Source organism: Xenopus tropicalis, chromosome 7 (genome assembly GCF_000004195.4).
Source record: "Xenopus tropicalis strain Nigerian chromosome 7, UCB_Xtro_10.0, whole genome shotgun sequence".
NCBI lineage: Eukaryota > Metazoa > Chordata > Amphibia > Anura > Pipidae > Xenopus > Xenopus tropicalis.
The window spans coordinates 110,341,599-110,366,184 of NC_030683.2; the positions used below are offsets into that span (position 1 = coordinate 110,341,599).

The 24,586-nt window shown below is 45.3% G+C and overlaps 1 protein-coding gene across 1 annotated transcript; it reads left to right on the plus strand.

Moving 5' to 3' along the window:
• Positions 1–4,693: 4,693 nt before the first annotated feature.
• clec11a (C-type lectin domain family 11 member A) lies at positions 4,694–23,871 on the plus strand. Its single transcript, XM_002938537.5, has 4 exons — positions 4,694–5,228; positions 7,261–7,522; positions 20,977–21,168; positions 23,093–23,871. The coding sequence occupies exons 1-4, from the start codon at positions 5,052–5,054 to the stop codon at positions 23,485–23,487; spliced, it is 1,026 nt and encodes a 341-aa protein (XP_002938583.2). The 5' UTR covers positions 4,694–5,051; the 3' UTR covers positions 23,488–23,871.
• Positions 23,872–24,586: the final 715 nt, after the last annotated feature.

The window sequence follows — 24,586 nt, forward strand, 5'->3', positions numbered from 1 at the left end:
TTATGTACCCAGATTGTGCCTAGTTGTAGCAATGATCTACCCAAGTGTGTGCCTAGTTGTACGTATGATGTACCCAGGTTGTGCCTAGTTGTACCTATGATCTACCCAAGTGTGTGTCTAGTTGTACGTATGATGTACCCAGGTTGTGCCTAGTTGTACCCATGATGTACCCAGATTGTGCCTAGTTGTACCTATGATCTACCCAAGTGTGTGTGTCTAGTTGTACCCATGATGTACCCAGATTGTGCCTAGTTGTACCCATTATGTACCCAGATTGTGCCTAGTTGTACCCATTATGTATCCAGATTGTGCCTAGTTGTACCCATTATGTACCCAGATTGTGCCTAGTTGTACCCATGATGTACCCATATTTGCCTAATACCCATTAGGCTACACTGATGAATGCAAAGCACTAAAATGGACACAAAACTGGGTTTGTATTGATACCTTTCACATTCTACTTTGCAACCCGACACAAGTGCCAATGCACCCCTTCAGCCTGCGCCAGTTGTACCTATGATCTACACAAGTGGGTTTCTAGTTGTACCCATGATGTACCCAGATTGTGCCTCGTTGTACCTATGATCTACACAAGTGGGTTTCTAGTTGTACCCATGATGTACCCAGATTGTGCCTAGTTGTACCTATGATCTACACAAGTGGGTTTCTAGTTGTACCTATGATGTACCCAGATTGTGCCTAGTTGTACCTATGATCTACACAAGTGGGTGTCTAGTTGTACCCATGATGTACCCAGATTGTGCCTAGTTGTACCTATGATCTACACAAGTGGGTTTCTAGTTGTACCCATGATGTACCCAGATTGTGCCTAGTTGTACCTATGATCTACACAAGTGGGTGTCTAGTTGTACCCATGATGTACCCAGATTGTGCCTAGTTGTACCTATGATCTACCCAAGTTGGTGTCTAGTTGTACCCATGATGTACCCAGATTGTACCTAGTTGTACCTATGATCTACACAAGTGGGTTTCTAGTTGAACCCATGATGTACCCAGATTGTGCCTAGTTGTACCTATGATCTACCCAAGTTGGTGTCTAGTTGTACCCATGATGTACCCAGATTGTGCCTAGTTGTACCTATGATCTAACCAAGTGGGTGTCTAGTTGAACCCATGATGTACCCAGGTTGTGCCTAGTTGTACCTATGATCTACCCAAGTGTGTGCCTAGTTGTACGTATGATGTACCCAGATTGTGCCTAGTTGTACCCATGATGTACCCAGATTGTGCCTAGTTGTACCCATGATGTACCCAGATTGTGCCTAGTTGTACCTATGATCTACTCAAGTGTGTGTGTCTAGTTGTACCCATGATGTGCCCAGATTGTGCCTAGTTGTACCCATGATGTACCCATATTTGCCTAATACCCATTAGGATATATTGATGAATGCAAAGCACTAAAATGGACACAAAACTGGGTTTGTATTGATACCTTTCACATTCTCCTTTGCAACCCGACACAAGTGCCAATGCACCCCTTCAGCCTGCGCCAGTGAATTGATCCTGGACCTGGCAGTAAATCCCTTAGTGAGTTGCAGACAACCTGTCTGCTAACACAGCAACCTGACGCTTCTTGACCCCCCTCATCATGCACATACACACCCACCCAATACCTTGTTTGTTCTTCCAGCCACTGGGGACTAGGGATTCCTGCGGGTCCAGTTCTTCAGAGGCAGATGAAGCCCATTATTCAGAAGTACAAGTTAGGGGCACAGGCCATAATGTGTTTACACTCCTAAGTACTCCTAGTTGCATCTAGGTCATAGTAAGCAAGCCCTAATATGTGCAAAAAAATTGACCGGACAGGAGCCAACACCGTGGACTTGTGTTTATTGGCCCAAAGTGCAGGTTGCAGACCCGCAGACAGACATTTCCACAGAGGACGTCAGTTGGATGCATTGATACAAAACCAGAAAAGTGTTAAATCAGCATGGGAGAAGCAATGTCCTGCAGAGAGACACACAACTCCAGGGAACCACTTTCCCGCTCCTTCCAGTGATAACAGAAAGTGCAGTGGAGTGTGACAGGCACAAGGGCAAATCTGTACACACAGCGGGCACCATGATAAATCAAGCCAGCCTCCTCAGCTGAATGTTTTGGGTCAGAGCACTCTGTGACTTGTTTTAATGCAATGCTGGACAGAATTGAGCAGTTAATGTGTACGGATTTCTATTGTTTTAAGAATAGCTGCCACGTTATTCTGAAATCAAAGATTTGAGAAACATAACCTGGGATGGGACATAACCACAGGGGGGAACAGAGCCAATGTACCATAGGGGGCAGTACATGAAGTGACTGAGGAGTAGAGGGCCTGAGATTAATATCTGTAAGTGAGGGAGGGTGTGGAGCTGGGCCAGACAGGGGGGTCCCGGGTCCAATTTTGCACCATGGACCATATGCTTTTAGTTGCACCATGAACATAGTAATAGATGAGTGATGAAAGCACCTCAATAATTACATGGTGCTACCAGGGTAGCCACGTGGCTGGTATTTTACTGGTGTAGCTGGTAAAGCTTGCAAAGTATTTGCTGCTAAATTTGTAATACCCTTAAGATGAGCTACTGGCCCACCCAATTTTACCTATTTTTCTCGCCCAATCCACTTAAACTTTATCCTCTGTCGGCCTATGCATCATATATCCAACCGTTTAACATCAAGGCCCACTCCGTTTACATCCCTGCTCTGCCCCCTTTTCTGTTTGCCTCCACCACCTGGTAAAAAGAATTCAAAAAGGTGGCAAACAGTCGCTGTGAGCCTCTAGTGATGGCATCCCTGAGCTGCATGTTCTAAAAGTGAGGCTGTATTTTGCCTATGTAGTTATCTCCTGGCTTGTTTTTACTTTTGGGTTTTAGCTATTTTAGCAGTCCATCGGTTGCTTAGCCTCCCAACCTTACCTAAAACAAAAAAGGCTACAGATCTACAGAAACATTGTTCTGACAGGCACCCTGCTATACTTTCAGGCATATCTACAGTTGGCCATACAAGTAGTGCATGGTGCAATGACAGATGATGAAGTGCAGTGGAAACACAGCTCCTTTACAATTGTTTGGGCTGTCGGCCCATACAAGCGAAAGAATAGAAAGGTAACCAGACTTATATCTAGTATAAATAAATCTAAAGCAACTGGACTTGTTACTTGTTAAGTAATCATTGAAGACATTTCACTACTCATCTGAGCAGCTTCTTCAGTTCAACTGACTGGTATGGGAAGTCCCCAGCATATGTACTCTTCCACTAATCCAATCACAATGGCACTATGTAACTCTTCAGAAAGGGGACATCTGAAACTCACAGAGGTGTGAATGCTGTGGAGTTACTTTGAAAGGATTACTTAACTATCATGGAACTCTTCAAAACAGGTGTTACTTGTTGGAGTTGCATGAATGGATGTGTGAAGAGTTCTGAAACTGCCAGGGTACAGATGTTAGAACAGCATTGTATGTAGCAGACAGATGGTGTTGAAGGCCCCCACCTCTGTTAAGGGATGGTTTCTCCACTTTAACATGAATAGCCTCTTTTACACCTCTTTCAAACCAGCGGTCTTCTTTGTCCAAAATTTGGACATTGCTATTTTCAAAGGAGTGTCCCTTGTCTTTTAGGTGTAGAAATACAGCAGAGTCCTGGCCTGTAGTGTTCGCCCTCCTATGCTGAGCCATTCGCTTGGAGAGCAGTTGCTTTGTCCCACTAATGTAAAGGTCAGCACACTCCTCGCTACACTGGACTGCATATACAACATCTGTACCCCGGCAGTTTCAGAACTCTTCACACATCTATTCATGCAACTCTAACTCTAGTAACACCTGCTTTGAAGAGTTGCATGATACTTTGGTAATCCTTTCAAAGTAACTCCACAGCATTCACACCTCTGTGAGTTTCAGCTGTCACCTCTCTGAAAAGTTACAAAGTGCCATTGTGATTGGATTAGTGGAAGAGTATATATGCTGAGGACTTCCCATACCAGTCAGTTGAACTGAAGAAGCTGCTCGGATGAGTAGTGAAACGTCTTCAATGATTACTTAACAAGTCCAGTTGCTTTAGATTTATTTATACTAGATATACCATGACCTGGATGAATGAAAATCTTCATAGTCATAACCAGACTTATGTTATCCATCCATGCAGCCCATGTGTTGATTGGTTGGATGCAATTTGGAATTGTCCTGTGTATGGCCACTGTAGTGCTGCAAAAAAGTTTTAACCCAATTCTCACCCTAACTTTCAGGCTGACCTTCCCATCCACTTATATGAGCCCTCTTAGGGAGCGTCCTGGCAATGGTTTGTAAGCATTATTAAACAACAATGAAGTGATAATGTCTATGATGGCATCTTAACCCCATGGCAATAGAGGGTGCACCATGTCATTATTGAGGTGCTTCCATCACTCCTCTATTACCATGTTCATGGTGTAACTAAAAGCACATGATCCATGGTGCAAAACTGGACCTTTGTATCATTTTTGGCATTCCGTGCAGGAGACCAAAGGGAATTGAGGGACTTTTCAATAAGAATTGAATAAGAGTTAGGAGGTATGTCAGCAGCTGCTTGTAAAGAGCACAAAGCCATTGTTGAATTTCATCATTTAAAGACAACATTTCAAAACATGAGTATAAAATTTAATAGGGGTGGGCTCCCACACTAACATTTTCACTTTTTCTAGAAGCAGCAACTTTGCAGCATACCAGGAAACCCATAGCCATGCATCATTTTCCGTGAGCCTTCTGTCTCCTCCGAGCCCACCTTTTATCCTTTCCTCTCCCCCTGCCAAGTGTGCTGTTTTCTTGGCCCTACCATCCCCTCTCTGGCTGCAGAACAGCAGACGCTTGGAAAAAAAAACACTGACATTTCCTGTCTTTTAGTAAGTCCTCATGTGAGCAAATCTTCAGAGAGAACAAAGACGCAGAACTTCTGAGGAGCAGGGGGAAGAAAGGAAAAACCTTTCAATGTAAGGTGTCCTCCTTCATTGTTTTTCATTTTTATTTTTGGAATTATTACTTCATTTAGACATTACTGGCCTTGTCTGTTATGAGAAAATGCTCTTGGAAGAAGTGTTCCTGGCTGCATTGTGCATGAGTCTAGTCCCCAGCACCCTGACGCAGGAGGAGGCAGCAGCAGAACCTCTTGGACTGGGGAACATTACAGAATCTGTGGTTATCATTGAGAAACGAGGGGACACGCCAGATGTCATTATAGATACATATCTGCGAAAGGTGAGAAGATGCTACCATTTTAGAGAGATATTTGCCATTACTCCTTGTCACCACTTCACACTGAAATGCCTGAGACTAATCTTGGGGTTCCAGTGGTCACATCCAGTGTGTTTTGCATGCTTGCCAATAGGAATCACTGAAAGGTAATATATATTTCCACACAATGGGCCCCGTGGGGCACATCTTTCATATGCGTTTGCGAATGTGGTTGCCTTCCTACAGTTTGGGGAGTCCTAAAATTATGCTTCCTCAGTACTTTCTCAGCCAAATCTGCCAATTAACCTTTTAGGAAGCCTTCATTCCTAATAACAAATACAAATGTATTTTCACATCTTGAAACTGTACAACGGTGTCTATTTGGTTAATGACCACTGAGCTATGGCTCAATCATAAATCTTTGTGCAGAGCTATACTTGTACCTTACATCTCACTTATTCGCACTTAAAATGCAGCCCTGAAAGGTAGGGCTTTCATTAACTACTGTCTTTGATTTGTCTGTCTGCTATTAATATCTTGATGTAACACAAGTCCAGACAGCTTCAGCATACCATGAGTCTGAGTACTTTTGCTTAAACATGATTTTATTGGCTCGAAAAGGTAGACAAGAGAAAGGCACAGTTTTCGGACCTTACTGGGCCCTTAATTAATATCTGAACGTACTGTACCAAGGAATATGGTACCTGTCTAATAAGCTTGTTCTATAGCAGTGATCCCCGACCAGTGGTTCGTGAGCAACATGTTGCTCCCCAACCCCTTGGATGTTGCTCCCCATGGCCTCAAAGTAGGTGCTTATTTTTTAAATTCCTGGCATGGAGGCAAGTGTTGGTTGCATAAAACCCAGTGTAAAGCCAAACAGAGCATTCTATATGCTACTAGTCCACATAGGGGCTACCAAATGGCCAGTTATAGCTCTAATTTGCACCCCCAGGAACTTTTTCTATGCTTGTGTTGCTCCCCAACACGTTTTCCATTTGAATGTGGCTCACAGGTATAAAATGTTGGGGATCCCTGTTCTATAGGGTAAGTAGACCCTGGTTTTGCAAGAGATTTTAGGACTATAGAGGGCTCACTGGGACCCTAGCTACATCTAGGTTCAACCATTGACAAGAAGACAGGAAGGGACCCTTGCAACTAGAAGTAAGGGCTTCCCAACTAAACTGTAGAAGTCTGCCCTGCAAATATACTGATGAATTGGCCCAGCCCAGTTGCTTCACACAGTAAGATGCATATTATAGGCTCAAGGACTCTCCAACAGGACATGTCTTCTGTATTTTCTACATATATTTCTGGCAGCATTAATTAGGGTCAGGCTTGAGATTCTTATGTGGGTTTATCAAAGTCTGGTAACAAGAAGTTACATATTAAAAGTCATGTAAAACATAGCAGGACTTGAAACTTAAGTCATGCCATATGTAGTGACCATTCCTCATTTTGTTGTTGTGATTTTTTTTCTGGAAACGTTGCCACAACTAAACATGTGAAGTGTTGGCAACAAAAGTGCTGTTCTTTTTCTCATAAGAAGGGCTTCAATAAGTCAAGAAGTTAGAGGACTCCTACTAATACAATGATGTCCTCCAACCAAAGCTCTTCAAGCAGGCTGGAAATTTGATGGTTGATCTGAGGCCCAAGGGCTTACAGCTGGCCAGCCCACAGTAGGATTCATCTCCTTTTATAAGATATAAGCCTTTGCAACTTCTTGTTATCATCAGTCCACAAAAAAAAATATTAGTCATTGTTATGTTTTTTCTCTACTGTCGCAATTTACTTGCTGCCAAAATATTTTCCCCATTGACTTGAATGGGTTTTGCCATAAAAACAATTTAGAATATTTTTGTTGTTCCCTACGTGAATTGTACAGTAAAATCTTAGGGGAAAATATTGGGGATTTTTGGTACTAGGTTTGCAGTTTCTATTCCTATACACAACTCTCCATAGTACAAAATATAGTCCACCAATGTCTATATGCATACTGAGCTGAAAACAGTATCTAAAATGAAGTGTGAATGCCTAATGTAAGGTTTATGCCTTTTAGATCTTTTTAGGGAATGAAGAGGTAACTGTTTCACCACCAGATGATCCTCATATACTCCCCAAAACGGATGCTCCCCAAATCCATCATGTTACAACAGTTTCTATTTTACAAAATGGAAACAGTAATGAGCAAGATATAGAGAATGAAGAAGAAGAAGAGGAGGAGATTGAAGAAGAAGATGATACACTGAAAGGCAAGGTACCAACAACTGCAACACAGCCATCAACAACAGCTTTTCTGGATGATAATTTCAATTATTTCAGTAAGTACAAAAACTCCTCTTCATTCTCTCCCCACTGCTAATATAGGCACCATCTCTCCCTACTATACCTGCTATCCCACAGCCAAAGTCCCTTCCCAAAGGCTATTATCCCACTGCTACTATAGGCACCATCTCTCCCTACTATACCTGCTATCCCACAGCCACAGTCCCTTCCCAGAGGCTATTATCCTACTGCTACTATAGGCACCATCTCTCCCTACTATACCTGCTATCCCACAGCCCCTTCCCAGAGGCTATTATCCCACTGCTACTATAGGCACCATCTCTCCCTACTATACCTGCTATCCCACAGCCACAGTCCCTTCCCAGAGGCTATTATCCCACTGCTACTATAGGCACCATCTCTCCCTACTATACCTGCTATCCCACAGCCCCTTCCCAGAGGCTATTATCCCACTGCTACTATAGGCACCATCTCTCCCTACTATACCTGATATCCCACAGCCCCAGTCCCTTCCCAGAGGCTATTATCCCATCACTGCTACTATAGGCACCATCTCTCCCTACTATACCTGCTATCCCACAGCCCCAGACCCTTCCCAGAGGCTATTATCCCCCCACTGCTACTATAGGCACCATCTCTCCCTACTATACCTGCTATCCCACAGCCACAGTCCCTTCCCAGAGGCTATTATCCCCCCCACTGCTACTATAGGCACCATCTCTCCCTACTATACCTGCTATCCCACAGCCACAGTCCCTTCCCAGAGGCTATTATCCCCCCACTGCTACTATAGGCACCATCTCTCCCTACTATACCTGCTATCCCACAGCCCCAGTCCCTTCCCAGAGGCTATTATCCCCCACTGCTACTATAGGCACCATCTCTCCCTACTATACCTGCTATCCCACAGCCACAGTCCCTTCCCAGAGGCTATTATCCCCCCACTGCTACTATAGGCACCATCTCTCCCTACTATACCTGCTATCCCACAGCCCCAGTCCCTTCCCAGAGGCTATTATCCCCCCACTGCTACTATAGGCACCATCTCTCCCTACTATACCTGCTATCCCACAGCCCCAGTCCCTTCCCAGAGGCTATTATCCCCCCACTGCTACTATAGGCACCATCTCTCCCTACTATACCTGCTATCCCACAGCCATGGCCCCTTCCCAGAGGCTATTATCCCACTGCTACTATAGGCACCATCTCTCCCTACTATACCTGCTATCCCACAGCCATGGCCCCTTCCCAGAGGCTATTATCCCACTGCTACTATAGGCACCATCTCTCCCTACTATACCTGCTATCCCACAGCCACAGTCCCTTCCCAGAGGCTATTATCCCACTGCTACTATAGGCACCATCTCTCCCTACTATACCTGCTATCCCACAGCCACAGTCCCTTCCCAGAGGCTATTATCCCCCCACTGCTACTATAGGCACCATCTCTCCCTACTATACCTGCTATCCCACAGCCACAGTCCCTTCCCAGAGGCTATTATCCCCCCACTGCTACTATAGGCACCATCTCTCCCTACTATACCTGCTATCCCACAGCCCCAGTCCCTTCCCAGAGGCTATTATCCCCCACTGCTACTATAGGCACCATCTCTCCCTACTATACCTGCTATCCCACAGCCACAGTCCCTTCCCAGAGGCTATTATCCCCCCACTGCTACTATAGGCACCATCTCTCCCTACTATACCTGCTATCCCACAGCCCCAGTCCCTTCCCAGAGGCTATTATCCCCCACTGCTACTATAGGCACCATCTCTCCCTACTATACCTGCTATCCCACAGCCACAGTCCCTTCCCAGAGGCTATTATCCCCCCACTGCTACTATAGGCACCATCTCTCCCTACTATACCTGCTATCCCACAGCCCCAGTCCCTTCCCAGAGGCTATTATCCCCCCACTGCTACTATAGGCACCATCTCTCCCTACTATACCTGCTATCCCACAGCCCCAGTCCCTTCCCAGAGGCTATTATCCCCCCACTGCTACTATAGGCACCATCTCTCCCTACTATACCTGCTATCCCACAGCCATGGCCCCTTCCCAGAGGCTATTATCCCACTGCTACTATAGGCACCATCTCTACCTACTATACCTGCTATCCCACAGCCACAGTCCCTTCCCAGAGGCTATTATCCCACTGCTACTATAGGCACCACCTCTCCCTACTATACCTGCTATCCCACAGCCACAGCCCCTTCCCAGAGGCTATTATCCCCCCACTGCTACTATACGCACCATCTCTCTCTACTATACCTGCTATCCCACAGCCCCAGTCCCTTCCCAGAGGCTATTATCCCCCCCCCCCCACTGCTACTATAGGCACCATCTCTCCCTACTATACCTGCTATCCCACAGCCCCAGTCCCTTCCCAGAGGCTATTATCCCCCCACTGCTAATATAGGCACCATCTCTCCCTACTATACCTACTATCCCACAGCCCCAGTCCCTTCCCAGAGGCTATTATCCCACTGCTACTATAGGCACCATCTCTCCCTACTATACCTGCTATCCCACAGCCACAGTCCCTTCCCAGAGGCTATTATCCCCCCACTGCTACTATAGGCACCATCTCTCCCTACTATACCTGCTATCCCACAGCCCCAGTCCCTTCCCAGAGGCTATTATCCCCCACTGCTACTATAGGTACCATCTCTCCCTACTATACCTGCTATCCAACAGCCACAGTCCCTTCCCAGAGGCTATTATCCCCCCACTGCTACTATAGGCACCATCTCTCCCTACTATACCTGCTATCCCACAGCCCCAGTCCCTTCCCAGAGGCTATTATCCCACTGCTACTATAGGCACCACCTCTCCCTACTATACCTGCTATCCCACAGCCACAGCCCCTTCCCAGAGGCTATTATCCCCCACTGCTACTATAGGCACCATCTCTCTCTACTATACCTGCTATCCCACAGCCCCAGTCCCTTCCCAGAGGCTATTATCCCCCACTGCTACTATAGGCACCATCTCTACCTACTATACCTAATATCCCACAGCCCCAGTCCATTCCCAGAGGCTATTATCCCCCACTGCTACTATAGGCACCATCTCTCCCTACTATACCTAATATCCCACAGCCCCAGTCCATATCCAGAGGCTATTATCCCCCCACTGCTACTATAGGCACCATCTCTCCCTACTATACCTACTATCCCACAGCCCCAGTCCCTTCCCAGAGGCTATTATCCCCCCCACTGCTACTATAGGCACCATCTCTCCCTACTATACCTGCTATCCCACAGCCACAGTCCTTATCCAGAGGCTATTATCCCCCCACTGCTACTATAGGCACCATCTCTCCCTACTATACCTGCTATCCCACAGCCCCAGTCCCTTCCCAGAGGCTATTATCCCCCACTGTTACTATAGGCACCATCTCTCCCTACTATACCTAATATCCCACAGCCCCAGTCCCTTCCCAGAGGCTATTATCCCCCACTGCTACTATAGGCACCATCTCTCCCTACTATACCTGCTATCCCACAACCACAGTCCCTTCCCAGAGGCTATTATCCCCCCACTACTACTATACGCACCATCTGCCCCTACTATACCTGCTATCCCACAACCACAGTCCCTTCCCAGAGGCTATTATCCCCCCACTACTACTATACGCACCATCTGCCCCTACTATACCTGCTATCCCACAGCCATAGTCCTTTTCCAGAGGCTATTATCCCCCCACTGCTACTATAGGCACCATCTCTCTCTACTATACCTGCTATCCCACAGCCACAGTCCCTTCCCAGAGGCTATTATCCCCCCACTGCTACTAGAGGCACCATCTCTCCCTACTATACCTGCTATCCCACAGCCCCAGTCCCTTCCCAGAGGCTATTATCCCCACTGCTACTATAGGCACCATCTCTCCCTACTATACCTGCTATCCCACAGCCCCAGTCCCTTCCCAGAGGCTATTATCCCCACTGCTACTATAGGCACCATCTCTCCCTACTATACCTGCTATCCCACAGCCCCAGTCTCTTCCCAGAGGCTATTATCCCCCACTGCTACTATAGGCACCATCTCTCCCTACTATACCTGCTATCCCACAGCCCCAGTCCCTTCCCAGAGGCTATTATCCCACTGCTACTATAGGCACCATCTCTCCCTACTATACCTGCTATCCCACAGCCCCAGTCCCTTCCCAGAGGCTATTATCCCCCCACTGCTACTATAGGCACCATCTCTCCCTACTATACCTGCTATCCCACAGCCACAGTCCCTTCCCAGAGGCTATTATCCCCCCACTGCTACTATAGGCACCATCTCTCCCTACTATACCTGCTATCCCACAGCCCCAGTCCCTTCCCAGAGGCTATTATCCCCCACTGCTACTATAGGCACCATCTCTCCCTACTATACCTGCTATCCCACAGCCACAGTCCCTTCCCAGAGGCTATTATCCCCCCACTGCTACTATAGGCACCATCTCTCCCTACTATACCTGCTATCCCACAGCCCCAGTCCCTTCCCAGAGGCTATTATCCCCCCACTGCTACTATAGGCACCATCTCTCCCTACTATACCTGCTATCCCACAGCCCCAGTCCCTTCCCAGAGGCTATTATCCCCCCACTGCTACTATAGGCACCATCTCTCCCTACTATACCTGCTATCCCACAGCCATGGCCCCTTCCCAGAGGCTATTATCCCACTGCTACTATAGGCACCATCTCTCCCTACTATACCTGCTATCCCACAGCCATGGCCCCTTCCCAGAGGCTATTATCCCACTGCTACTATAGGCACCATCTCTCCCTACTATACCTGCTATCCCACAGCCACAGTCCCTTCCCAGAGGCTATTATCCCACTGCTACTATAGGCACCATCTCTCCCTACTATACCTGCTATCCCACAGCCACAGTCCCTTCCCAGAGGCTATTATCCCCCCACTGCTACTATAGGCACCATCTCTCCCTACTATACCTGCTATCCCACAGCCACAGTCCCTTCCCAGAGGCTATTATCCCCCCACTGCTACTATAGGCACCATCTCTCCCTACTATACCTGCTATCCCACAGCCCCAGTCCCTTCCCAGAGGCTATTATCCCCCACTGCTACTATAGGCACCATCTCTCCCTACTATACCTGCTATCCCACAGCCACAGTCCCTTCCCAGAGGCTATTATCCCCCCACTGCTACTATAGGCACCATCTCTCCCTACTATACCTGCTATCCCACAGCCCCAGTCCCTTCCCAGAGGCTATTATCCCCCCACTGCTACTATAGGCACCATCTCTCCCTACTATACCTGCTATCCCACAGCCCCAGTCCCTTCCCAGAGGCTATTATCCCCCCACTGCTACTATAGGCACCATCTCTCCCTACTATACCTGCTATCCCACAGCCATGGCCCCTTCCCAGAGGCTATTATCCCACTGCTACTATAGGCACCATCTCTACCTACTATACCTGCTATCCCACAGCCACAGTCCCTTCCCAGAGGCTATTATCCCACTGCTACTATAGGCACCACCTCTCCCTACTATACCTGCTATCCCACAGCCACAGCCCCTTCCCAGAGGCTATTATCCCCCCACTGCTACTATACGCACCATCTCTCTCTACTATACCTGCTATCCCACAGCCCCAGTCCCTTCCCAGAGGCTATTATCCCCCACTGCTACTATAGGTACCATCTCTCCCTACTATACCTGCTATCCAACAGCCACAGTCCCTTACCAGAGGCTATTATCCCCCCTCTGCTACTATAGGCACCATCTCTCCCTACTATACCTGCTATCCCACAGCCACAGTCCCTTCCCAAAGGCTATTATCCCACTGCTACTATAGGCACCACCTCTCCCTACTATACCTGCTATCCCACAGCCACAGCCCCTTCCCAGAGGCTATTATCCCCCCACTGCTACTATAGGCACCATCTCTCTCTACTATACCTGCTATCCCACAGCCCCAGTCCCTTCCCAGAGGCTATTATCCCCCACTGCTACTATAGGCACCATCTCTCCCTACTATACCTAATATCCCACAGCCCCAGTCCATATCCAGAGGCTATTATCCCCCCACTGCTACTATAGGCACCATCTCTCCCTACTATACCTGCTATCCCACAGCCCCAGTCCCTTCCCAGAGGCTATTATCCCCCCCACTGCTACTATAGGCACCATCTCTCCCTACTATACCTGCTATCCCACAGCCACAGTCCTTATCCAGAGGCTATTATCCCCCCACTGCTACTATAGGCACCATCTCTCCCTACTATACCTGCTATCCCACAGCCCCAGTCCCTTCCCAGAGGCTATTATCCCCCACTGTTACTATAGGCACCATCTCTCCCTACTATATCTAATATCCCACAGCCCCAGTCCCTTCCCAGAGGCTATTATCCCCCACTGCTACTATAGGCACCATCTCTCCCTACTATACCTGCTATCCCACAACCACAGTCCCTTCCCAGAGGCTATTATCCCCCCACTACTACTATACGCACCATCTGCCCCTACTATACCTGCTATCCCACAGCCATAGTCCTTTTCCAGAGGCTATTATCCCCCCACTGCTACTATAGGCACCATCTCTCTCTACTATACCTGCTATCCCACAGCCACAGTCCCTTCCCAGAGGCTATTATCCCCCACTGCTACTAGAGGCACCATCTCTCCCTACTATACCTGCTATCCCACAGCCCCAGTCCCTTCCCAGAGGCTATTATCCCCACTGCTACTATAGGCACCATCTCTCCCTACTATACCTGCTATCCCACAGCCCCAGTCCCTTCCCAGAGGCTATTATCCCACTGCTACTATAGGCACCATCTCTCCCTACTATACCTGCTATCCCACAGCCACAGTCCCTTCCCAGAGGCTATTATCCCCCCACTGCTACTATAGGCACCATCTCTCCCTACTATACCTGCTATCCCACAGCCACAGTCCCTTCCCAGAGGCTATTATCCCCCCCCCCCCCCCCACTGCTACTATAGGCACCATCTCTCCCTACTATACCTGCTATCCCGCAGCCACAGTCCCTTCCCAGAGGCTATTATCCCCCCACTGCTATTTATAGGCATACCAGATGCTACTCATTGGAGCCCCATTTGAAGAGGAACCCAGGGTAGTAATCCCTGCTTGGTCTCCCAAAGACTCAATAGTTTGATTTTGAGTGCTGGATGATTTGTTTTCTTTTTTTCCAACCAAGGTTTGTGTATTAACAAAATACACTGGAACTTTAGCAACGTAATCATTTCAAGCTCTACAATTAACACTGGCTTAAATTACAGGATGGATGTAACAATACTTATAATTTATATACTTTGCTAATATAATCACCAACCCCTCTGGCTAGTTTTTTTTTCCACTGCAGAAACAATTCTGGCTTCACCACAGCATTAGATCATTTCCATTCTTATAGGGTATGAGATCATTTAATAAAGACCATACAGTCATACAGTACTGAATATACATATTAATATAATATGCTGTGAGGCTGATCATGGAGGTTGTGCTGCCATCCTGCTCACTCCTATATCTGCTCTGCTGGAGCTGTGCTTGCTCCTGTTTTGAATAGAAAGTTCAGCTGTTAGGCCTATGGGCACATAGGGCATATTTACAATCTCTGTGCTCTGGTGGAAAAGCCGCTGCGCCAGCTCCCTGCCTTTCTTTGCCCTACTGGTGGCATTTCAGAGGTTATTTAAAGGAGAAGGAAAGGCTAATAAAGAGATAATCCCAAGCTGCAGGCATACCTTCAGTTCTCTCAATAGTGCCCTTAAGTCTCCCCATATTTCTCCTGTTCAGATGATCAGAAGCCTTATAGGAAAAAAAAAACACTGAGCTCTGTAAAGAAAGTTCCCATAATACCTCGCTCCTGCACCGAGACCCAGACCAGTGTACATGCTCCGTTAGTAAGACTATGAGACAGCTTCCTGCTGATTGTCTCAGAACACAAATTCCTAAGGGGGGGGGAGTTCTTAGCATTCTTGAGGGAGGGAGGCAGGAGAGGGGAGAGAGGAGAGAACTGCGTGTCTCTGGCACAGGAAAACAAAGAGACCAAAAATCCTGTTTCTTTTGACAGAGAACTCAGTGCTTATAGCTGTATTTACATACACCTTTCTGATAAAGCTTACTTAGTTTTTACCTTTCCTTCCCCTTTAACTAGAGAGCAGTGGGTTGCTCATGCCTGCTTTATATGAATTCACTGGAATGTGTTTGCTGTACATTTTAACCAGGACTTCTATAGCCAAGACAGAAGGGTTTAGTAGTTAAAAGTGAAACGTCACAAAAAGCAACCAAGTAGAATTTTGATTTCATGTTTCACTTGCTGGTCATTTTGGCCACGTGGCTGCAATCAGTTGGAAATTCTATTTCTGAGAAAAGGAAAGTCTTGTGATGTTGTTCTGCTTAGAAAATGAAAAGTCACATAACAATTCTTTGTCCAGTTCAAAGCAGAGCAAGTGTAGCCATTCTGTCATAATCACCAGTAGGTGGTGCTGCTGTTTCATATGTAAAAACTGCTAATATATTGAAAACTAAAAAAAAAAAAATGTAATGCTACATTTACATTGTTTGTTTTTCAAAGTTATTCATTGCTCAGAAACCATTTTTCCGATATTTGCATCAGACAATGGGTACTCTTAGGAAAGGAAATATACAGATGGAGTATGTATCCTGAATTTTATCTCCATATATTCCAGAAAGTTACATTTACTAAGCCTAATTCCTAAATGTTAATGTGATTATGATGCCTAAAAATAACCTTATTTGGTATTTGTATCCCAGAGGAGCGAAGCATGCACTGTGCTCATAGAAATTTATTTCTGGAAAATCCCCTGAGATATCATTTGGGGTAACTAGGTAACCATCTGTATATTCAGCAATTACTTTCACCTCCAGTCATTAAATTCATTTTGCAAATAAATAACAATTGGAAAATGCACTAATAGCTTGGGTAGATCTCTTATATTTATGTGCCCCGTGATGCTCCTAAAGGTGCATTTTCACATCTATATACTCCTTTATTCATCAGGAGTAAAATAAATTGAACGTATGCTGGAAAACAATCTGCCTACTCTTTTAATTAAAACAAGCTTTGCTTTTACTCCATCTTCTCTGTAATTAGCTAAGTTGGTTTAGCTAGAGTGCTCTGCATAAACAACCCCCTCCCTTCACCCTTTTGTTGTGACTAAGGCTTACAGATAAGCAGAGGCCCATTATGCAGGGGGTTAATCTGTACACTGGTTATCTATTTAACTACCTTGCAAAAACCAGCAAGTTGGAAAACATGAATGGGTTCCAATGTATCTGTTTAGTTGAGGAAATAACAAAATCCGTAAATAATAAAAACAATAGGCATAAAGTATAATGAGCACAAGCACTGTTTATTAAATGCAGGGTAGGCAAGTGCCTGGGGTGCAGACAGAAAGGGGCAAAGTTGGAGTCCGGCCAAAGATGGTAAAGGAGTGAGTAACAGCGGGAGCAGGAGCTGAAGGTATTGTCAGCCGAATGTATCAGCTTTGGGGGTGGGTTCAACATTGGTCTGGCTCTTCTTATGCTGAACAAGAGGTTAGTATATTTGTACTTAAAAGCAGGAGCCGCTGTATATATTGTACAAAGTTGTGTCATTTGGGCCCATTCCAATGGACTGGTTGACTGACAGCTGATTGAAAATTGGGCAGATAGATATCAGGCAGCAATAGAAATCCCATTTCACAAGGGACTCATCAGCATGTTAATGCAGCCCCTACCCTGATGGGTTTGCATAGGTCTGTGAAGGGTTCGACAGTTGTCCAGAGGGCCAAATGATCAGATTTATTTGTTATGGTTAGCCTAAGAATCATGGCAGTAGGTCTATTTATCTTCAACAATGTCAAGATAATAGGTAAATTCACTTACCTTGATGCAGTGTGCAAAGTATAATTTTGAGCAAAATTGCCATGTTTTTTCCCACAATGCAGCCCTTTTTGTCAGAATTCCAGCCCCATTGCAGACGCAAATGGGTGATTATTTCGACAAAATTGTGCTGGGCCTATCACAGTTGAGTTCAACTAAGAGTGTGCAGTTGTGGCAAATATATTCTGCCTGGCGTCTTGAGTGTGTGAGTGGTGTGTGCACCCTTTTGCCACAAGTGTGTTGCACCTATTTACACTGGGCACGAGGGGGGGTGCAGTTGCACCCATTGATGCATAGGAAGCCTGGAACTACTATCAAATGAATAAAAGCGATTCCCACCAGAACTCCTTCTTCTTTAATTCTCCCATGGGGCACTATGTTCCCTGGATGTTTAACTTAACATCACCTTATAGCATAACCATGAAAGAATAGGACCAGCACTCACATATATCTTTTGAGCTCCTTGCCCTTTATTTCAAACCACAGTTTAAAATTTCAGAGGGAAGACCCTCCCTTCGTCAGGAAATGGAGAGACATAACCAGCAAGGGGTCTACCCACCTGAAACATTGAACCTACTTCACAAGTCAAACTGTGGCTTGAAATAAGATATATGTGCCATTCCTAGTCTTCCATGTTCAAATCCTGGAGCTACTGCCTCCCCCTGACCAGGTGGTAGGCCCAGGATTTCCTTGCATTAATAGGCACAGCAGCATCCAATGGAAAGCAGGATGGACTGCACAGTGACAAGAACAACTGTATGGAAGTGCAAAGAGTGCCTTTGGGCGTAAGTATCTTTAATGAAAGTGTTTCTAAGTGCAACCAACTGCAGGAAAAAGCACAAGTTTCCTACTGTACTTGCAGATGTAAATAAGCCCTAATAACTTAGCTGATGCAGAACACAAATAAAGCTTTAAAATGAAAAAATACATTTAACGTGACATGGAACAAAACACCGTTATGCCTATGTGAAAATTGAAAAGGGCTTATTTAAAAGGCAGGTAATTATGTGATGACAGAATCGTGCCCAGTAGCTATAGATCATCCTGGTGAGGGACCCTTGGCTAAGGTTTATTTCCCCTGACAGTTGCTGGCATGCCAAAGCATAAGTATCCTGTTCCAGACACTGCGCAGTTGCAGGATATAATCTTAATTAGCGCTTGATTGAAACTGACGAACTCTGAGGGAAATTATGCAGAAGATCAGCAGTTTGTAGGAGCTTAAATTCCAGACAGCATATTTGAGTAAAATATAATTGGGATCATATAACTGTCTTGTCTGCGGAGAAAGCAAGGAGCGCAAACATGTCCTTTAAGCAGTAATGTTTTGGAATAGAACCGCACGCTCCATACTCCGACCTCCCCATACAAACGAATCAATTATAGTGGCTGCCAAGCGTCGCTGGAATCCTGACAAGGGCTCGGAGTGCTGGGGCATGGGGGGGGGGGGGTACCACAGAGAAAGATGTTGAAAGGGAGTGCTGGGTTGGCCACGCTACAAGGAAAATGAAGAACACATATGTTTTGTTTGGATACATTCTTTTTTGACCACTGAGCACCAAGTTTTCTTTATTGGCAGTGCAAGCAGGGGGCCACCAAGGCATCTGTGTTTTTGAGGGGCCCTAGAGAGTAGAAGTAACACTAGCACTTTTCATAAGAACAAGATATTTTTGTTTCAATCAAAATCCTTGCCTACCCCTAGCCCCCTTTTATATACCCGTGCCAAACCCCAAAACTCTTTCTTCTCTGTTACTCTTAACATGGAGCCTTACCTCCCAACATTTGAAAAATGTAGAAAGGGACAAAACGAAATGCAGCACGTAGCATGGCGAAAAATCATTTGACCTTGCCCATTTTTAGAATTGCATCTAAGTGCAGTGTTGAGTGTTCTGGGCTCTCTGCCAAAAGCTACTTATCTTGTTAAATTTAAGAAGCTTTGTATCTTTTTTGGCGTTCAGTGTAGGAGAAGGGAAATATGGGACATTCAATAAGAATATGCGGGATAAACTCGAAAAAATCGAGACTGTCCCACCAAAAATCGGGACAGTTGGGAGGTTCACTGCCAGAAGCTTGGGGGGTTATGCAAAGACCCAATAAGCAGGAGACATTGTTTATATAGCTGCTCCAGTCTATTAGAGATTCAAATCACACCCAAGCCCTGTGTCACAGCCAGGGAATAATGGCTCCAGGAGCTTAGTAGGGCAATTCCCACCTAGGGGTGCCCATAGCAGTGGCTGGGGGAGCCCAGCCTAAAGGACATTTAGAAAAAGGTCTGGGAAGGATAAATGTTAGGCCTGAAGCCCAGTTTAAAGATCAGTAAGTTTAGGATTTGGGGTGATGTCCTAGATATTCTTGGAACTATGACTGAATGGCAACGTTTTTGTGTTTCTCTAAACTTGTTATTGACAATTGGGGGCCCTCAAGAAATAATGTTCTTCTTAGTGATGATCTTGTGCTTAAAAACTCAAAGTTTATATGTTGGTGCTACAAAGAATAAATAAAGTGTTGCTCGTTACTCTTTGTGTCCCGCATCTCCCAGAGGAAAGCAGTTGACATTTTATTTTGGCTTTGTCACAGTTTCCATGTTATTTAGTCACAGCCTGAAGCAAGTTCACTGCAAACACAGTTTGTATAGAGAGACTGCTATAGTACCATTAGTCTTGGCTAAATCTACAATCATTCACAAAAGGCATACAAAGGATTTATTTTTATTGTGCAACATTATTCATAAGTAAGAAGCAGGTTTGTGCCACAGAGAGTGCTGTAGGGCACGGGGCCCAGCTGCGACTAGGAGCAATGCAACATGAAGCCTTATAAAGAAAGGTGATTTAACAACCAACAACACACAGATATGGGGTGATTTTTGCCATGTCCGGTTTGGCCCAGGACTCACTCTTCACTCAAGGCCAGGTTATTAAATTGAAGACTCCTGAGAAATCTAGAAGAGTTGACATCTCTTTCCCCCCTGTATGGCTATATTGACCCTACGTCTTACCTTCCATGCCCACTTCCCATCCTAGCCCAATTATGACAATGAATAACTTGTACACTTATTTCTGTATGTGTTGCAAATGTAAATAAGATCAACAAGAATGGGTAGCAAGAGGCAAAAAGAGCTAATGACTGGGATTGCTAGAGAATAAAGCTGGCCGTTCACTGAAAGATCTGCTTGTTTGGCCAAATGAGTGGGTCTTTCCATTATATGCCTACCTTGAGGTAGGAGATATCATACTGATTTAATCATCTGGCCCTAGGGAAAAACAAGTGAATCACAACAATGGGGGATACAGGCCATCAGAGCTAGGACCACATCAATAAGCCAATATGGTCATCATTTCGATGAGGTTTTTAAAACTGCCCGATCATTATCTGCCTGATTTTCCTCCAGATATCAGTCAGGTAGGTCCATCAGAGTACCCCATACATGAGCAGATAAGCTGCCAACTCGAAGGAGTTGAATTAGCAGCTAAAATCTACCAATGTATGGCCACCTTAACAGGTGGAAAATAGAAGCTGGAAGTTATAGGGAAGATGCAGTTTAAAGCTAAGCTACTCCCTGGCCACAGAGAGTTTACACTGATATAGATGTACAGTATCTGATGTCTTTCTACACAGTGTCCCGACTAAGCGCCATAGAATCTGCAATCCATCGTCTTAATGTCCAGTTCTTTGGCCTGGATGTCAAGGTGAACCAGATGTCACAAAGCCTTTCCAAAATACGGACGAAACTGGCCGACGTAGAAGACAACATTGCAACTGTTTCTGAACTGAATCTCAGAAACCAGAGACAAATTGGACAGATTGAAGGTAGGACTGCCAAATGAGAAACATGTGTTAGGCTGTTGTTTTTTAAGCTGTTTTTCTTGACTTAATTAAGTATAAATATTCGACACTTTCAGAAGAGTACATCTCGGTACAGTACATGCATCTCTTCCAGAAATAAAGTTATGAAAATTCAGGCATGTCAAATCTCTGAAACATGCATAATTTCAATTCTTGTTGATACGTTACCCCATTTGGGTTCTTTCTTGCATGAAGTCCTCCAGGAGGTCATATCAGCAGAAAATACTGCTATTGAGAAGGAAGGGGGTAGGTAAATACGGGTGGGTCAGCTGGAGACCAGGTCTGCTGTTGCAAGTCTTTGCTACTTCTAGCAAAACGTTCTCGTGTCCTTGTTGGGTTGCCACTAAAGCTGGTAGAGATCAACTGAGGTAGAAGTTTTGAGGGAATAAATTTGATTAGCCCCACAAAGATCTCTATTGTAGAGAGCTGGACTGGCCTACTGAAACTATGGGTAAAATCCTGGTGTACCCCAGATTGGTTCACCAAAATGCACCATCACCTAATAGGCTGCTGCACTGCTAGACTGTTTATGCCCTGCTTACTTTTACTCCTACTCTTGTGCACACTGCTTTCTTCATGAGACATACCTGATTCCATCAACAGCTGGGCCCGTTAGCCCTTAAGGTCAGGTACTCTGGTAGGCCTTAGGTGCCCCAGGCCCAACACTACTTTTCTAGTGTATTTTAAAGTTTTTTTCACTTTAGCCAGCTCATCTTGCCAGTTATTGAAATGTTAGTAAGGTGAATGTAAACACATTAGGATGCCATAAAGTAGCCATTTAGTTTTGAGTGTTTTCACCACCCAGTTGTTCCTAATAGGCATCCTGTGGTGTTAGAATCCTATTACAAGAAGCCAGAATGGCATGTAGCCTAGTGTGACATAAGTTGTATAAGTTGGATGTAAAACATGAAATATTCTTGTTATGCTTAAATGTACCCTCTGCCCCCTCCTGCCTGTTGTAACAAATGCTATGTGTAGGATAATCTTTGATCTAAGTGTGTACTGTGTGTAGCCAGCCGGCTCTGTCTGGCCCTTTTCAAGGTAATTGCCCCCTACTGTGAGGGCACACAAAGCCACACCCCACTGTAACAGAATACACATAGTTCCCCCCTTGTGAGAGTTGTGTTCCATCTGGAGAATGCAATAGACTGAACTGGGCATGCCCACTAAATGGCAGCTCATTGGCACAGTGGGATTAGTTGTGATTGGCCCCTCTGGAAGCTGCCTTTGGGTTGGCAGATGGAATCAAACCCTGTTCTGCATTTACGACAGGGGCTGCTCCCTTTCTAGCTACAAAGGTGGCTGCCAAGAGTTCCAATGGGCTTCTTTTGTTCGTGGGGTGTAACCTAGCTGCGGCAGGAAACCCTCCCCTGCCTTCCCCTGGAATCTACCCTAGCTGCAGCAGGAAGATTCCCTCCAACTGTGTGGTTTTCCCTATTCCCTACGGAAGGACTGTTTGCCCAACAAGAGCGCAGGCTAGCTACCATTTACCTGCTCATGGAAACGTGTGGATGTTACTTGCCATTCTCCAGTAAATGCCTCCTCCTGTTACACCAACCGTTTGCCTTTTGGGTCCTGCCCTATGTTTGTAAACCCACGGCCCTAAGGCTGTGACACCTAGCAGTCTAGGGAATGGTGTTTATTGATATTGTTGGTGGTGGAACCATATAATAAGGGGCCATAAATGCAAATCTTTAATGCAAGGACAGCTACCCTTATTACCTGATATTGGTTATATCCTGTTAAAGTAAGCAGTGGCACATTCAGAAAGGAACCATCCAGTAAATGGCAAAGGTATTTCTTATAAGCAATAGGATAAGGGGTATCCAGGCTGGTAAGGGCTCCATTCTGCTTGTTAGTCTATTTTATTTTCTGTGAATTTTTGCAGGTTGTTTTAAAGGAAGGAGACTCTTGAGAAAGTGTTATCTTATTTTTCAACACTTTGAAAACTATGAAACAGCCCAAAAACTTTGCCACAGTCGAGGAGGCAACCTGGCCATGCCCATCGATGAGCAAGAGTATGCTGCTCTGGCAAAGTATATCCACGATTCATTCTATCCTTTCAACTGGCACATATGGATTGGAATTAATGATCTGCACACAGAAGGAATGTACCAATATGAAAATGGGCATCGCGTTTCATTCTTCAACTGGTACAAAGATCATATGATCGTTCAGCCCAATGGAAAGACCCTGGAGAACTGCATATCCGTCACATCCATTGATGGAAAGTGGTGGGATCATGACTGTGCTCGGAGAATGTTCTATGTCTGCGAGTATTAAACAGCATATGTACCCTTAATTCTAATTGGGGCTGGGTTCACTTTATTTTTTATAAATGTTTAGTAAAACACAATCGTATAGTGAAGCCTTATTTAAAGGCATCTTTGTATTTATTGATATAAGTTGGGGCCACCATACTGCTTCTTCTGGCAAGAAACAATATAATATCTTGTATGTATATGGATTCTAATGAAACAGCGCCCCCTGTGGCCAAAATATTACAAAAATGGTGAATGATTATATGACTTTAACACACTCACGGGGTGAGATGAACAATAAAAAAAGAAATGAAATAGGGTGCTTTGTTTAATATGTATAAAAGAAACCAATTAGTAATTAGTGTATGCACTAATTGTAATAAATATGGAGTCATTTTTAACTGCCTTCTTGGTTCTGTACTTAGTTTTTCTAAATCACAGCTAGGTCTTTAACACAACCAATTTTCCTGTAGGCCTATTCCTGCGACCCAAAACTGTAACCCCTGCATTCTGTCTGTTTTTGCTTCACAATGCTAAAGTAACCAGAGCAAACACATAGACCTTCCAATCACAGCACTGTATTGTAAAGGGCCAGCAAAGGGTAAGTAAATAGTGCAACTGTAGGAGGTTCTGTTCTGTACAGGGATAACGTTATCACAAGGACAGGCCTGATAGGTTCAGGGTTCTTCTCAACTACACTCTCTTCATGCATCTTGGGTCCTTCCTCTTGGGGTGCAGGAAGCTTTCCTGTTGTCAGGCTAGGTGGGGAGTCAAAGCCAAGTAGCCAATGATGAGGAGCCACACTGAGGGGAACAATACAATGGCCAAGATGTGGTGTATGGACACACAGCCAATAAATGAAACTGAGTACATCTTTATCTAGTATAAATAAATCTAAAGCAACTGGACTTGTTAAGTAATCATTGAAGATGTTTCACTACTCATCCGAGCAGCTTCTTCAGTTCAGCTTCAGTACATCTTTCTGTTGCGAGGCCGTTATCAAGCAAGAGCCTGGCAGAATTGGGACCAGAGGTTTAGCAGTATCAGCAATGTGGGACTTGGCCGTCACCTACTCTGCACAGTTTAGGCAGTGACACCAGACCAGATTATCAACTGAGGTC

Coding starts and splice junctions, on each gene's coding strand:
- clec11a (XM_002938537.5), top strand. CDS start 5,052: ATGCTCTTGGAAGAAGTGTTCCTGGCTGCATTGTGCATGAGTCTAGTC. Junction 5,229..7,260: donor TAGATACATATCTGCGAAAG/GTGAGAAGATGC, acceptor TATGCCTTTTAG/ATCTTTTTAGGGAATGAAGA. Junction 21,169..23,092: donor ACAAATTGGACAGATTGAAG/GTAGGACTGCCA, acceptor GAATTTTTGCAG/GTTGTTTTAAAGGAAGGAGA.